Raw genomic sequence first — 16,979 nt, forward strand, 5'->3', positions numbered from 1 at the left:
GATTGCCAACAACGGTTTTATTTTTAAATATGCAACAGGAAGTCCTCTATTTCGGTTTGACTGACTTGACAGTGGACCAGGTACCGCAGGTGCGTAAAGTTTAAGTCTGCACAATTATTATTCAAGATGGCACTAAACATTTATTCATCAGTATGTATAGAAAAAAAATCTCAATCTTACACTTGAATGTATCAATCCATGTGTACATACATAGCCTTAAAATGCCAAATGATTGCACATTTATCTCACAAATCTCAACGGTAGCCTATAGAGCTCTTTATGTATGCATTCTTATGGGTGGAATACATAAGAGGCCAAAATTACCCTGCAGTGTATTCACACAATCCCCTTTTGGAAATGATGGTTTTAGAAAGAGATCCATAAATTTTTCAGGTACATGATTGGGGATTTGGATTTATGTCAGTGTTTTTGGGTGTTGTGCAATCCATTATATGCCATCCATAATCACATCTAATAGACTCCCCAAATCAACAGAAATGAATTACAAATGGCAAGAATTTTTATCATGAATTCAGCTTGACAAAAATAAGGGTTGAAGTCGTGTTTAAAGTTGTGATAACAGCAACTAAACACATCCACATATTTGACCCAGACCGTGACGGGGTCTTTTCAAAGTCAGAACCAATGGCTGAAGGCAGGTTCACTATAGTGACATTAGATGACCAACTGCACACATACACACATGCAGACAGAGGGGGAGCAAGAAAACCAGACGAGGGTGGGGGGCAGATAATATATGCAGGAAATGGACCAGAGATGTCTGACGGCTGTCGACACCTTTAGCTCCGAGCTCCCCAGCTGAAGGGACACATTTGATGTCTTGTTTCGCGAGGTGGAGCGCCACAGGCCTTGAATTTCAATTCAACAAATTAAAATTCTTCTTGTGCACAGACAGTCATTGCTCTATTGCATACAGATTTGTCTTAAATACATCTTTAGCCTCTTTTGTTTATTTACTGGTGAGGCCACCGTGCACTTGTCCTAGCCGTGTGGTTTGAGAGCACAGCTGCTGAATAAGACTGCTATTAATGCCTCCCATTGGTTATTTCCAAGGACTGCAAGCTTTTGAGACACTTGATAAAGAGAGACTTTGCTTATTGGAAATAAAAGCATCTATTGATTTTGTCCTAAAGCTCAAAAATTCCCCACGAAAGGAGCTGAAATACTTCAAAAGTGCAGGGTGGGAACTAAGCACCTAGAATTAGCGCACAGGCCCCACATCCACAACAGAGGCTTTAGAGCTCAAGGCGGTGCTGAAAAATCTTCAGAGGCCAGAGACAAGGCTTAGCTGAAGCCCTACAGTCACACTGCGGAAGCCTACCCCCCATCGCCCCTTTACACCCCCTAAGCAATTTCAGCTCGTGCTCAGCTCAGCTTTAACTCTCCAGAACACGGCTCCAGCCCGGGCCGCTCATGTCTGAAGGTGAGAAAGAGCACGACAAGTCACGAGAGCTCGGTCCAAAATGAAATTGAGGGTTTAAATTTGAGGACAGTCCTTGGCAAAGCTGGAAAACGGACCTTTTTCACAGCAGACATTTTGACTTGTCATGGTAGGAACAGCACAGCTGAAGTTGATAACCGTAACGATGGCTCAATTCCATCAAGTGTCCCAGTAAGCTATTTCAGTGAGTCAGCATGCCCAATACCAGGGCCTCTCCTAAGTGGAATGCAGCCATCATTAATGGTTTTGAAAACACCTGTGCTTTTCCTACTATGACATGTCAACATGTCTGCCGTGAAAAAGGTCTATTAAATTAGAAATTGTCATCTACCGCAAAAGACAACGCAAGAATCAACTGCAAAACAAAAACCCTGACCATAAGTATGCAGAACACAGAGAACATTGTGCTCCCCGACTCTGCTACGTACATGACTGCAGAAATGACCTTTACTCAGGATTAGTACAGTGAACTGTATCTTTAGGCCATGGTGAACCATGCACGGCACACTGTCCACATTATGCACTGCAGCTGCTGAGATTCTCCTATCCCGGGGCGCTGCCGTGCTTTTAATCACACTGCATGTTAGTGGACTGCTGTGTCACGAACCATACGGTGAGACAAATGAGTCAGTCCATCATTAGCTGCATTTAGACTTTAATTTAGTGAAATCATAGAAGTATTAACAGTATGTATTAATATGTAATTAAGTAAAAATGTACTTGAAGTTAGAATCTTTAAGATTTCCATGACGTGTAACCCTGTTATTCTTTCTACAATACCCATCAAATGTATTTACATTCAGTTCGTATCTCTCTGTGCAGTTGTTTTTTTTGGAAGTGGCGGAGTCCGCCATTCCCATTCTGGATTAAGATTGCCTAGTTAAGCATGAGTCATTCACACGAAAGGGTATCCAAAGTATTATGGCAGAGTTGCCCTTTTGAGAGTACTATATGATTCATCTTATTAAAATGATTGATATTACATTAACAGGCAAGTATCATTTTAGTGTTGTAGCTTGTCGAGCAGGATGTCATTTGAACTACTGAACATACTGTTAAGTCCATTGATTGAAGATAGGAAAAACTGGCAGCAGATGAAAACATCAGATGTGTTTGGAGCGATGAGGAGACTGTCACCTTCCTCTCATTAATACCTAAAACAAATGTCATATTTCCATCAAGTTTTCTACATCGTTTTGTTTGTTTGGCGTTTGACTGCCACTCTTAATTATGTCATCTTGTTGCACCCTCTTCTACTGCAGTGGTGTAATGGCACTCCACTGTAGAGTTAGCGCAACCAACCATTTATCTTGATGTTTCCAACTCCTAATATTTACATAACAGTAGCGGATGGAAATGTGCGGTCATTTTACATTTTCTTTCACAGATTTTCTGGAAATCTGTTTAAAATTTGTTGGCAAATATACTAAGGATTTAAGTTAACACTCTGATTCCATGACTCAGATATGATTGCAGATAGTAAGTAACTCCATGTGCTCATTTATGTGTTCATCAGTTGTTAGAGTCCCCTGGAAACTCCTTCTGTTGTGTATCTCAGTTTCGTTTTGTTCCGTGCAACTTGCAGTGTTTCATCATTTGCTTGTGTTTTGTGTATTTGCAGGCATTTCCTTTAGTTGCAGGTTTTCTGAAGTCATAAACCTACCTCACCTGATGGAGAGACTTTTGACTTCTGATTTTATTTCAGAATGAATTATAGATGAAACGGTGTCATTACATCCATTTAGGAATAGCAAAACATGCTGTACTGTATTTACTCAATGTGGGAAACTTTCACTGAGCCACAACAATACAGCGGTAAGAATTTGCAACATCAGCTCCTGTCTTAACATGTGTCCCTAATCCCTGATGAAAAGCACTGAAGACACCTCCGCTCTTGAAAGCACAGAAACAAATGTCTTCCTCCATGTAACATTTTGACAGTGAAGCCCTGTCAGATGGTAAAATGGCTGTACCTGTCCACCTCAGGCTAACCGTTTATGACTGTGCCTTTACTTCTCTGACACAATATTTCCCATTCAACTCTCTAATTGCTGGGTTAATAACAATCTATGAACCTGAAATCAGGAGGCTGCAGGAAAGGTTACGATACCTTGCCGTATGCTCATTTTTTACATCACATTTTCAATCCACATCATCAGGCTTGTTTTAGGGAGAGTAGAAAACTGAAAGCTGTCCCCACCGGATCAGAATAACATCAATGGTTTGACTTGTAAGAATAATGGCTTACCACACCAGGGGACACCAGTAATCAATACCTATGAATGAAAAATCTCAAAATCCAATGTGTATGTCAAGGACTGTAACCTTAAGCGTTGTAAACAAACATGAGGCCATTGCCGAGGGAGAGTGAAAGAGAGGGTGGCATGCATGCACTGTGAGTGCGCGCTTGTGTGTACATGGTGACACTGATGCAGCGAGCCAGGGGGATTCAACCTTTTGCAAGTGGCAAAGGCAGAGATGATGAAGTCATGTTGACAGTGTGTGACCCGCGGATGAGACTTCTTTTTAACACGATTTTGTTTTTGCTTTTTGGTTCTAATCCCAAGGCTAGTAAATCAAATACGCCAACAGCCGCAGATGGAGTAAAGGGAGAAACTACTATTAAATCTCCGTCTCTAATGAGACATGACGATGATTCAATTTTTCTTCTTTTCATTTTCCAATAGAATACAATGCGGTGTGAAAAACCCAATTAAACCATTGTTATAACAAGAAGAAGAGCAAGAGTTAACAGATGTGTAAACATGTCTGTGAGACTGCTTTGGGCCAAATGTCAGCATGCCAACATGCTGATTTTTTAGCAGGTACAATACTTAACACTTTCGCCATCTACATTTAGCATGTTAGCATGCTGACAATAGTGAATTATCCCCTTTTAATAATGTGGGTTGTACACATAACTGCAGCCTATATAAAGAGGTTGTGTCACCTTTCCCCCTTCCTGTAAATCACTTTGTAACCACTGTTTTTTAAAAGTGCTATTTGTGTTCTTGTCGTAATGTGAACAGTCTATTATGTGGCTTCTGAATAGATTCCTAGATCACATTCATTGTATTTCTACATTTGTGGAGCCCACGTGCTCTCTCTTTCTCCCTCGTTTTTATCTTCTGCACACACGTGGAGGCGTGGCTGGGGCGGGGCTTTGACTGTTGCGTCATCTTATCAGGAAGAAACGCATCAGTTTACAGAGAGCGGAGAAGCGGGCTGACCAAGTAACTGAAAGTAGGTAAAAAAATATCGCTGTAAGTACCAACAGAAGCTACATTATGTTATGTAACCCATTACTTGATCCAAATGTACACTGTATGTTTTCCTTCGTCGTCCTGTGAATCGGGAGAGCAACTTTATTCGGAGGTTAAGTCTCCACGAGTTCAGTCAAGGACAACAAGCAAAGGTGGCGTCTGAAGTTTTTCTGTTATGAAGAGAATATCAATATGGATGTCTTGCAATTTAATGTTGTATCGCTAGTCGGTCGGCTTTAATAAATGATACAACGTTACTTGAAACGGTTTCTGAAGAGTCGCGGCTTTCTGGTAAATTCGGCATATAGCTGGATGATAACCAATGCAGCATCTCTATAAAAAGTACATTTGACTATTCCCATTAAGGGTGTATTGAACTTAACAGTGGAGTTCGGAATGAAGTTTTGCATGATTGGCAGAGTTCTTTGTTAAACCTGCGTGGTTTTTATTATATTAACAGTTTGCTATCTCATTTTTGAGCCATCTGGATAGACTAGTTACAGAGTTGGCTGTTACTGTCTTCAGGGTGTGTAATATCCTTTTATTCTATTATTCCGACACAACGATGATGGGAATCCTAATAGCATCAATATGGCAGATAGAACTGCATTTAATACTGCACGTTTTACATATTGTATTACTAATAATAGTGATTACTTTTATTGTATGTCCCATGCTGGATGAAAAAGCAAGCATCTAAGGTCTAGTCCTAACAATCTCTGTCTGTAAGTAAATAAGTACATATTAACATCTTAATGACTAATAAAAAGTGTTTTGTTTTTTATTCTCCTTTTCTATTTATTTATTTTAGGAACAAGTAATGCAAATAAAATAAACATAAACCTAGTTAATGACCATTTCTCTTCTCTATAGGATTGTCAGTGCATTATGCCTGATGAGATGTCGAGGCCTTTAATCCGAGGCAGAGGTGAAGGAGGAGGCTCCAGACATCTTGAAGCTTCCATGTCTGAAGCTAGCGCTCCAGTGATTGGCATTCTGGGTACTGGCGACTTCTCCCGCTCATTGGCTAGGAGGCTGGTGGCCTCTGGTTATCAAGTAGTGGTGGGGAGTCGAAACCCCAAACGCTCTGAGGCTTTGTTCCCTGAAGAGGCCGAGGTCAGTGACACTGACATTCACACTCACCATGTAATTGGTGTTTTTGTTTCTCTCTCTATAGTGATAATTATATGTTTACTCTGACTTTAGCCACAAGGCATAATAACTGTTGTTACTATCCTGAATAGATATAATAGATAGAATAGAGATTCTGAGTGTGAGTCAATTGTGGTATGGGAACAGAATAAAGCAGTTTATCAGACATATTTAAAGTTTCCACTTCTATCATCAGACTTGTCAGACAGTCAGTATTGGCGAATAAGGAATCCACAAGGATTCTTATAAATGCATTTTTTTGTCAATTCGGTATTGGCATCAGATAATTATATAATATTGACATCTTCAAAAGATAAATACATTCCTATCCATTTGAATACAAATGTGATGAAGTTTATTCTAATTCACTGGCCACTTGTGTAGTTGATCACATAATCAACTGCATACTATTACTGTCTCATGTTCCTCTTGTTATTATTATAATGTACTTTTAATGTGCATCTACTCCTCCTGATGTGAAGGAGGGCTGGGCAATATGTCAATATTATATCGACATCGATATATAAGGCTAGATATCGTCTTACATTTTGGATATAGTGATACATAGAAATACAATGTAGTGATATGACACAAGTGTTGTCTTTTTTTATTATTTGCCTTTACCCACTTAGTCATTATATCGACATTATTGGTGATTATTTATCAAAACTCCCATTGTGTTAATATTTTGTGAAAGCACCAACAGTCAACCCTACAGTATCGCCACAAAATCAACATCAATGTAAGTTTGGCTTATTTAAAGCTAATGTACTTACTTCTTGCTGTCCGGAGTTTGTACCGTCAAGGTTGAAAGTAGGGTTGAACAATAGTGACAAAATGTGATATTGCGATATCGATATTAATTTCGATATTTTTAAACATATGTAAAATTACAAAAGTTACGGGAAAACGCATCAAAATAGATTCATAACACATACAACACAAGGTTTATTTCAACTGACGGTCATATTGGACTGGTCCAACATGAATAAATAAATAAGGACCATGTCTACAGAACAGGACATGTTTTACTGGTTGGACAGTATAAAATAAATAAATAAAGAGAACAGGACACAACTTTTCTTTCGCTTCTCTGATTCGTTCCGTTTAGTTGTCTCTATTTCTTCACTTACACCGTCACTCTGTCGAAATATGCACGCACGTGGTACGCTCCATAGGGTCGACACGTAGTGGCCCTGTGCGCTGATGCACGGTAACTGGCCAATGAAACATGATCATTATAGTGTTTCAAGCGGGCTCTAAATCAAACACAACTAAGCCACACAGCCAACGGACGGGACGCAGCGCTCCACAAAATGAACTAAATATTGCATACTTATCGCGACACTTTCAATATAATATTGTGCAACGTGATATCACCATAATGATATTGAGTCGATATATCATGCACCCCTAGTTGAAAGCACTTAATTGGAATGTAATATAATGTAAAAATGTAATGATGTATTTGGTCAAAAATATCGTGAGTTATTTTTTTTCATATCGCCCAGTTCTAATGTGAAGTATAACCATTTCTATCTTTGTCTTCCAGGTGACCTCCCAGATGGAGGCAGCCAACCAGGCAGACCTGGTCTTTGTTGCTGTGTTCCCCGAGCACCACTCCACGCTGGTGGACCTGAAGCCGACACTAGCTGGAAAGACACTGGTGGATGTCAGCAATGGTTTGAGAATCAACCAAGACGGGCCTTCGAATGCCGAACAGCTGGCCGACCTGTTTCCAGAGAGTTCTGTAGTCAAAGGGTTTAACACCATATCAGCCTGGACACTCCAGATGGGACCTCGGGATGGAAGCAGGCAGGTAGGTAGATTCACGGAGGCCCAGTGAAGCTTCTGACTTCAGATGAAATGTTTCCTGAAAGAAAAGAGGATGGAGGAGTCCAGATTTAGGGACTCTCTGAACTCAACCTCATCTTTTTTTCCCCCAGATTTTACTGTGCAGTAACAGTAGCAAGGCCAAGACCTCGGTGATGCAGCTCTGTCGCAGAATGGGCTTCGTCCCCGTCGATATGGGCCTCCTCTCCTCTTCTCTGGAGATCGAAAACCTCCCCCTCTATCTATTCCCCTGCTGGCGCATCCCAGTCCTCTGCACCCTGTCCCTGTTCATCTTCTTCTACACGTACAACTTCCTCCGGGACGTCCTGCAGCCCTACGTCACAGCGCATAAGAGTGTTTTCTACAAAATGCCCATCGAGACCGTTAACGTCACTCTTCCCTCCGTGGCCTTGGTGATGTTAGCACTGGTCTACCTGCCTGGTGTGTGCGCCGCTTTCCTCCAGCTGTGGTCGGGCACCAAGTACAACCGCTTTCCTAATTGGCTGGACCGGTGGCTAACCAGGAGGAAGCAGCTTGGACTGTGTAGCTTCCTGTGTGCAGTTCTACACGCCATCTACAGTCTGTGCCTCCCCATGAGGAAGTCTGCCCGCTTCAAACTGCTCAGCGATTTTAAACAGGTGATAGAAATAAGCAGAGGGATGTTTTACACTCTAATATAAACCCTGACTGTCGCAACAGTGTAGTATATGCAAAATACCCAACCCTGGACTCAGGATTTTGTTGTTTATTGTGTGATGTACAGGTGAAGGAGGGGGAGGACTGGATTGACGAGGAGGTGTGGAGGATGGAGCTGTACCTCTCAGTGGGCATCATGGCCCTTGGGCTGCTCTCTCTGCTGGCTGTCACCTCGCTGCCCTCAGTGGCCAACACTGTCAACTGGAGGGAGTTCAGCTTCATACAGGTACACACACACACACACACACAGACACAGTGATGTACTAGTTACATAAAGAAACAAGAAAAGTAGATTTGAATGTGTCCCCACTGAAAGACCCTTTTTCTATGACTATATACTGCAACATGGATGGGTTTCTATTCTTCTTGGATGCAGGGTAAGAGACAGATGGAATTAATACAGAATGATGGCCAAAGATTGACAGACAGTTATGACACATAAACATACAGGTAGAATTAGGCATCACGCTGATGTGTGACAGACGCACACTATGTGTCCTACATGCTCACATGTCACATATAAACACTGTGCTGGCCCAGTTTTGGCGTTAAACTTGGGCTATGACAAAGCCATCAGTAGTGTTGTGACTCGGTACACACACGCGCGCACACACACCCACACACCCATACACACACGCACTTGGGCTATGACAAAGCCATCAGGAGTGTTGTGACTCGGTACACACACACACACAGGCACACACTTCCTCCTTCCTTCCCCCATCGTGGCCTCCATTTCTCCAGGACTCGCGGTCCATCGTTGCTGCTTTTCCCTTTCATCTTTCCGTTCAGCTAATCCGGTGGCTGTCAGATTAGTCATGTTTGGACAGCCGGAGCAATAAAAAAAAGCAACTTTCTGCCCAGCGCATCTAGGTGTGTGTGTGTGTGTGTGTGTGTGTGTGTGTGTGTGTGTGTGTGTGTGTGTGTGTGTGTGTGTGTGTGTGTGTGTGTGTGTGTGTGTGTGTGTGTGTGTGTGTGTGTGTGTGTGTGTGTGTGAGAGATACATGAGTTACCACAATTACACACTAAAGGTTCTTTAGGTGTACTCCCTAAAGGCAGAACATTGTCCACGTCACCTGTATGTGTTTTGATTAAGTTTAGCAAATTGATAATAAGAAAAACGAGCCACAGCATTTGTAAAATACTCTAAACCAGAGATGTGTTGAGCTTGTGTTGGACTCATTGTATTTGAGCAGTTTCTCATTAAAAAGTAAAACGTGGTGGCCACGCATTAACTGTCCCCTCTGTAATGTTACAGTACAAGACGGCTCTTTTTTTTGTCCCGTTACTGATCCTCATTATGTAAGACATGAGGTCCAGTTGCAGTCTCGACTTATAATCCTCATAATCACTTATTTCTTGCAGCGCTCTTTGTGACACCAGAGAACATAATGGGGTTCGGTAAAGTGCAGCAGGACGTGCTGTCAGTCCCAAGACTTAGATTTCCCTATGTAGGTCCATGTAACAATGATGATGCAGGATGACATCATCAAACTGTCAGGCCATATGACTTCATGTTTACAGCTCTTGGTTCGTATGTAGAAAGTGTGTGAACAAAAACCAGACAAGGCAACAATGTATAATTTTTATATATATATGTATATGTATATATATATATATATATATATATATATATATATATATATATATATATATATATATATATTATTTCTTTTTTTCTGAGGCCAAAATGATTAGTTTTGTGTTTTTTTTTGTTATTGTGATTATGTACAAGAAAAACCATAACAACGCAAACAGTGGTCTCTACATTACATAAAATAAAACACATTGCCATCATATGACAAGTTTTACTTTACAGAAATGGCAAATATGTGCGGTGGATTAGTCTTAAATCAGTGACTTAAGTGTTCCTGGTTCACAGAAATATAAGAATAAGGCTGGTGATTTGCTATATTTCTGGTATCGTCATCAAAATCCACAAACGGACCAAAACCAGCAATACTTTTCGACTCCATAACCTGTCTGTTGCTCTCAGTCCCAAGCCCATTGGTTCATCTGAGGACACATATATATATATATATATATGTGTGTATATATATATATATATATATATATATATATATATATCTCTATCTATCTATCTATCTATATCTATCGTCACAAATATATATATATTTCATAATACTAATTATTTCCTGAAACAGCACTGTAGGTTTAGCTAACCGAGGGCATGTAGTGTATTTGTTGGGGACTATTTTCAACAGCAGTTTATTACAGGTTCACAAATATATCCACTTTAAATACCACAAGATATTTTTTTTCCTGCATAGATGGAGACACACTTGTTGTACCGATAATAGACATTTTCACGGCAGACATTTTGACATGTCAAAGCAGGAAAAGAAGGTATAGCTAATCACATTGATAATTGGTTGTATCCCATTTAGGTGGGTTCCAGGGGTTTGTATGGTACACGCTGGCTCACTGAAGAGGACTAACTGGAACTGTTAATGTCCGTGCCTCCACCCTTTGACGGGTCAAAATGTCTGCTGTAAAAAGGGTCTATTGTTCAAGTACCACAATCCCCCAAATTCCCATTTCATTCTTTAGACACACCTCGGGAATGCTTTTGCTATTGCTATTACTGATTATTTTGCTGCTTTTTTCCTTCTTTTTTTAAATTGCTGCCGTTCCGCTGTAATAAAATGTCATCACTCTTGTCAAGTGGAAATAATTATGATCCGCTCTGCCCAGTTAGTGTGCGTTTTAAAAAGAAAACAAAAGTGTATTTTTTAAACTCCTGGCCCCTACTTGACTCACACTGGGAAGTTATTTTTAATTAGTGGGCCCTGTAGGTACAGTATATGGCACACACACACACACGCACGCGCATACATAAGTGGGGTTGATTCATGTCATGAGTGGTAGGTCAGTGTGTTTCCTCAGGGTCTGCAGCCGCCTGTAACACAGTGAGCTAATGTAGTGGACTGTGAACTGAAGAGGAGTCACTTCAAACCATGAGGGCCATATGTATATATGGAGGACAGGACGATTGCAATGATACGTTGTCTTCACTTCCAAGTGCAATCTGTGACCTCCTTCTTTCACCTCCTGCAGTGCACACTGGGTAACTGTGCCCTGTCCATGGCCACCCTCCACACACTCCTCTTCGGCTGGGACCGTGCCTTTGATCCGGCCCAATACCGCTTCTACCTGCCTCCCACCTTCATGCTGGTCCTGATTCTTCCCATCACCGTCCTGCTGGGCCGCCTGGCTCTCTGTGTGCCCTGCGTGGCCGGGCGGCTCAGACAGATCCGCCGCGGCTGGGAAAAGAGCCGACACATCCGCTTCACCCTGCCGGACGACGACTGCCGCAACGGGCTGGAGGATGTCAGTAATGTGTGAGAAACACTGTGTGTGTGTGTGTGTGTGTGTGTGTGTGTGTGTGTGTGTGTGTGTGTGGATCCACACAAAAAGGTGTGAAAGTAGAGCTCTTTATGTGTGCACTCATGAATATAAACACCACTCACACAGGAGATAAATGATTTATACAGCCTTGGAATGTATTGAAGGCTCCTCTCTAAGTCCCACTGCGAGATTTCAGAGGTGCGTCAGTTTCTTTTGATCAAATTAGCCGGTAGTTCTTTAGAGATATTTGACCAGTAGAGGTGTGGTCGTCAACCTTATTGCACTATGCATCGTCATTAATCAGTATTTAGTTATGCTTCACTCTAATTTATTGTTATGTATTAGTACTCTAGAGCGCGGATCGGGCCGCATTTTTCTGTCCGATCCTGGCCCGCGTCCGACAGAGCAGTAACCGAACCCGACCCGAGCCTGAAACCGTTAAAATCTCGTTTTTTTCTCATACTAATGACACATATACATTTGTGTGAAAGCCCGCTTTATTAAGCAACTGTAGGAAGGCATTCGGAAATGTCAACAGATGAGCACATCAGCGCACACGGGGCAACAAGTGCACGTTAACACAGGCGCGCACCTACATAATAACCTTTTTTAAATTTAAAATGTTCAATGCATTATTGCGCTGATGTGACCGAGCCTGACCCGAACATCATTTCTAACTATCTGTCCAAACCCGGCCGGTTCGGGTATCCATCCTCTACAGTACTCTTTCAAAAAAAAGTTGAAAAATATTAGCTTCTGGTTTAATTTATGCAAAACAGTCCCTGTTACACTTCTAATGAACCTGCTGAAGACAGTACAATGGAGTTTTGCACAATTCCATAAGTGAGTATTTGAAATATTTCTTGGCTTGTGCATTCCTGTTGGATAATTATATTTTCTTTTTGCACTTCAGGACTTCTACACAGATTTTTTTGTCAGCCAGTCTTCAACATAGCCCAGCATTGTTATGAGGTTTTTCACTGGCAACAGTGTTTCATTTTGCTTTAACAGCTTGTTTTGCAAAACCTGGACAATTTGATGTGCTGTAATATTCATTCAAAGTGTTCCTGACTGTATGGAAATTATTGGGGTGGGGAGGGAGTAGGCATTTTAGATGATGAACCCCAATTTAAATATTTGATGTCCTCCACCATTACACAAATTAGAACTGTAGAAGTAGCAATTACCAAATGTACGGCAAATGATGTGTACCTTTTTTATATTCCAGCCATTTTTGTGTTAGAACCAAGGATTGCTAAACGTATACCTGTTTTATGCACAAGGACATTTATTTTTCCTATGCAAAGTGATGTATGCAAAGAAAACTGAAAGTGTCTTGGTTAATGGGCTGGAAACATGGGTCCAGAGCTGAAAAGGAATTCAACATCTCCCTGTTACTGACCATCCCTCCCCCGAATAATTTCTGTAGTCGCTTACAGTTGCTTGTTCCATGCCAACTGAAAAACCCAAAGACTGAAGCTGAAAAATACTGCTGCTGTAGCTGCCACACTTGCAATGCAATGATGCAATGTGTCAGTGTGCAACGTCTAGGACAGACAAATGGTTACACAAGTTTTAGAAAATGATCATTGACGCATTGCCGTTTTGTTTTTCTCTTTTACATGGTTACAATGTAACGTTGTGCTAACTGACCTGCTGAAGTACCCATCAGCACACATTTGACTTACAAAAATATCAATAGGCTGTTACAGAACTGTTTTACTGTTTTCATTATTAGCATTAAAAGCACAATTTTCAGCTATTGTGTTTTATAATACGTTTGTATTTTATCAGTTTTGTGAATTTGCCAAAGATGATTGTTATCGTTACGTGATAGGTAGAGGTTATCTGAATCTAAATGACTATGTCAAAGTAGTGTACTGAAATTTAAGCAGTTTCTAACTACAAATGCATGAATGGAAATTATTCAAATGGAAATTTCGAGAACATAGAATAAACCATTTTGTTCTACTATTCACTATTGTATTGTCTTAAATAATGGGACATAGATTTTTAAATCTTCATGTTAGGATTTCTTAATTGAGTCAAAGGCTGAAATAACACAACTATCTTCACTGTTTAAAATATTTTTATATATATATATATATATATATATATATATATATATATGTATATGTATATGTATATATATATATATATATATATATATATATATATATATATATATATATATATATATATATATATATATATATATAATATGTGTGTGTGTGTCGACTGATAATGATCAAATGAAATAATAATTTAATCTCAGGCCGAACCCAAAGTGTGCAACAGCAGTGAACACAGCAGATCATGAAATATGTGGATGCTGCCATCTTGTGGTGGAGGAATATTCTTTTCCCCTGTTTTCCAAAGGTAGAAACTTTTTCTTTGACATGAATATGTACTTTGGAAAACACAAGTAATAAGAGACGTTTGGTTTTCATACAGCTCCGTCAAAACAAAGTCAACAAGTCGTGTTCTGGTGCATAACATAAGTAAAGGATTCAATCTGTTCTTGCGTCGTTAAAGTCTAAACAAAAAAAGAGAATTTCTTGTGAAATATGTGAAAGAGGCTAGACGTTTTGTTATAAATATCTGTTTTGCAGTGCTGCAAGTGTAACTGGAAATCCCCGGTGTTATCTGTCCACTGCGTACATAGTTGTGACGGAATCTTGTTTCAACAAAAATGAATTGAAGGTAAGAGGAGTATAATTATCTTATATCTTATTATTGTAAAATACAAGTCATGGCAAGTGTTAAGATATAATGTATGACATAACTTAAATTGTCATATCAAACTATATTGTTCCCTTATAATTAAAGAATTGTAAGTGTCTAGCAATTGGTCTTTTGCTGTCTTCGCTGGCAGTGTGGCCTTAAGAAACTACCTCCCACTTTATGCTCCTCATCAAATCCCAACCCAGAAAAAGGACACTTGCAGGACGAGTTGGACAAGCAAGGTGCAGCAGCAGCAGCAGCAGCAAGGTGTGTCAGTTTCAACCGGCAGTCATGAATGTAAGTACTCTTCTAAATATAAGCCTTCCCTACAAGTTTCCTAGAAGATTTATGGGACTATTAAGTTATCTCTCAGGGATGTTTACTTATCCAGATTCCCAGGGAGGTTGTTACGCAGCAGGAATCCCTCCGCTTAGCTACGTGTAAAGTCTTGTGTAAATGTAATGATGCGATGAGTTAGATAATTGAACAAGAGTATAAAAAAATAACCCTATTTTGCAAATAAGTAAGTCTGGTTATAAGAAGATGTCTGTATCAGCTTGTGTTTTCTCTGATCCTATCAGGAGTCCTTTGAGCAAGCAGTAGAGGACGTGAAGATACTGAAACAAAGACCTGGCTATGGAGTACTGGGTGAAGTGTATGGTTTATATAAGCAAGCCACAGTCGGCAATGTTAACATAGGTGAGTCTCTGTAGCGCAAACGTTTTCTTAAGGTTTCTAATATTGTGGAATTTATATGAATACACACAAAACAACGGCTTTGTGTTTTTGATGTGCTCTGAGTAATCCAGTTCTTATGGAAAGGGAACCAGCAGGGTGTGGTGAGAAAGAATGCGGTTTGACAAGTTAGGTGTCTTTGTGTGAGAGACCGGGGTGTTACAGTAGCACAAAATTCTGGGCCCTGTAGAAAGGCATTTTCTATGGGCCCCTCCCCGCATCCACAGCTATTCATTCTAGCATCTTTTTGGGCCCTCCTCACATGAGGGCCTTGGGTACTCCGTCCCCTTTTTCCCCTCCAGTCCGACGCCCCTGGTGAGAGATCCCATGACTGATTTACATGAAGCGGCTTATTAAAAAAAAAAGCACTATTATGAATGATTATTCAAAACTAAATTTCAGTGATGCATTTAGTACATTTTACTCTGTTTATTTGACAGCTTTAGTTACTTAACATATTCAAATTATAGATACAAAAGCGTTGAATTGAGCTTCATCGTGACCAACTGCAAAAGTAGTAATATTCCTAAATATATACAGTACTAGCAAGTATTCTAGAAATACGGAGGTCTCCCGTCCAGGACCCCTACTCCTATCTATAAATGTTTTAATGTTTTTAATTACATGCATTTTTTTGTATTTAATCTGTTAAGTAAACGGTTCAATTATTATTTGTCTTCACTTTTTGTATAACTTTTGTTTCCCGACATTAAGATCTAAATCGTGGGGAAATACTGAATCATGTATTTACTTACTCATTGTTCTAAAACTATACACATTTTTAATGTGTTGACTCTTAAAAATACTACAATCGGCCTATAAAATACCCATCATGTGTACATTTTTAATAGTAGAATGTAATAGTATAACACTATATAAACTGCATGAGTAGTTTTGACACTTAAAGTACATTATGTTTCAGTTGTTTCAGTTATTGACGGTTGCTTTTACGTCCACAGGGCGTCCAGGGATATTTGACCTTGCAGGACGAGGAAAATGGGATGCATGGGAACGAAGGAAAGGTCAGATTTACAGAACTTTTTATTTGTATATAAATAACATGAAAGATTATATGCAAAACATAAAAATGTTGTATTTTACCTTTGTCCTGCAAACTAACTGTTTTTTTTTGGTTCCATTTTGAACCAACAGGTCTGTCCAAAGATGAAGCGATGGCCGCCTATGTTAAGTTGGTGGAGGAGCTGAAGAAGGAATATGGGTTCTAGAGTCTGTTTCTCACAAATTATTCGGTACCGTAGCTTTTTCAACATCACATTTCTTACTTGTTCTCAATAGTAACTGAAAATTAAAGTCAGATTTGACATGCCGCTCCAATCTTTGGTACTTTGTTACTGTGTAAAGCATGATTTATGGCTTCCGCCGTAGCCTACGTAAGTGGCATGAAGTTTATATTTGTGCGTTGGTGTGTTCATATCGTGCTTACAGACATGAAGGTGGTATCGATCTTCTCGTCTAAGGCTACATCCATAATAATACGCGTTTGTTTAAAAACATATCTTTTGTCCAGAATTTGGAGACCTTTTGGAAACGACGACGTCCGTCTTATCAGTTACATACCCTTTCAGTAACCGTTCCACCTCGTCATCGGTCCAAGCTAATATACTTACTTTTCGACATTGTTGTTCTTTCTCCAAAGCATTTTCAACTTGTACATCCATGATTTTCAACTGCAGAGTAATGTTAGACAATCTGCTTTTTGTTTACACTGGCTCACGCATGCCCAG

General features: G+C 40.0%; 1 protein-coding gene across 1 annotated transcript; it reads left to right on the forward strand.

Moving 5' to 3' along the window:
* Nucleotides 1–4,638: 4,638 nt before the first annotated feature.
* On the forward strand, nt 4,639–16,569 carry LOC144512596 (metalloreductase STEAP3-like). Its single transcript, XM_078243405.1, is given in 12 exon segments — nt 4,639–4,705; nt 5,599–5,841; nt 7,430–7,696; nt 7,824–8,348; nt 8,474–8,632; nt 11,485–11,768; nt 14,388–14,478; nt 14,691–14,716; nt 14,718–14,796; nt 15,081–15,198; nt 16,194–16,256; nt 16,387–16,569. Coding segments are annotated over 11 exon segments (1,914 nt in total). The 5' UTR covers nt 4,639–4,705; nt 5,599–5,613; the 3' UTR covers nt 16,461–16,569.
* Nucleotides 16,570–16,979: the final 410 nt, after the last annotated feature.

Source organism: Sander vitreus, chromosome 24 (genome assembly GCF_031162955.1).
Source record: "Sander vitreus isolate 19-12246 chromosome 24, sanVit1, whole genome shotgun sequence".
NCBI lineage: Eukaryota > Metazoa > Chordata > Actinopteri > Perciformes > Percidae > Sander > Sander vitreus.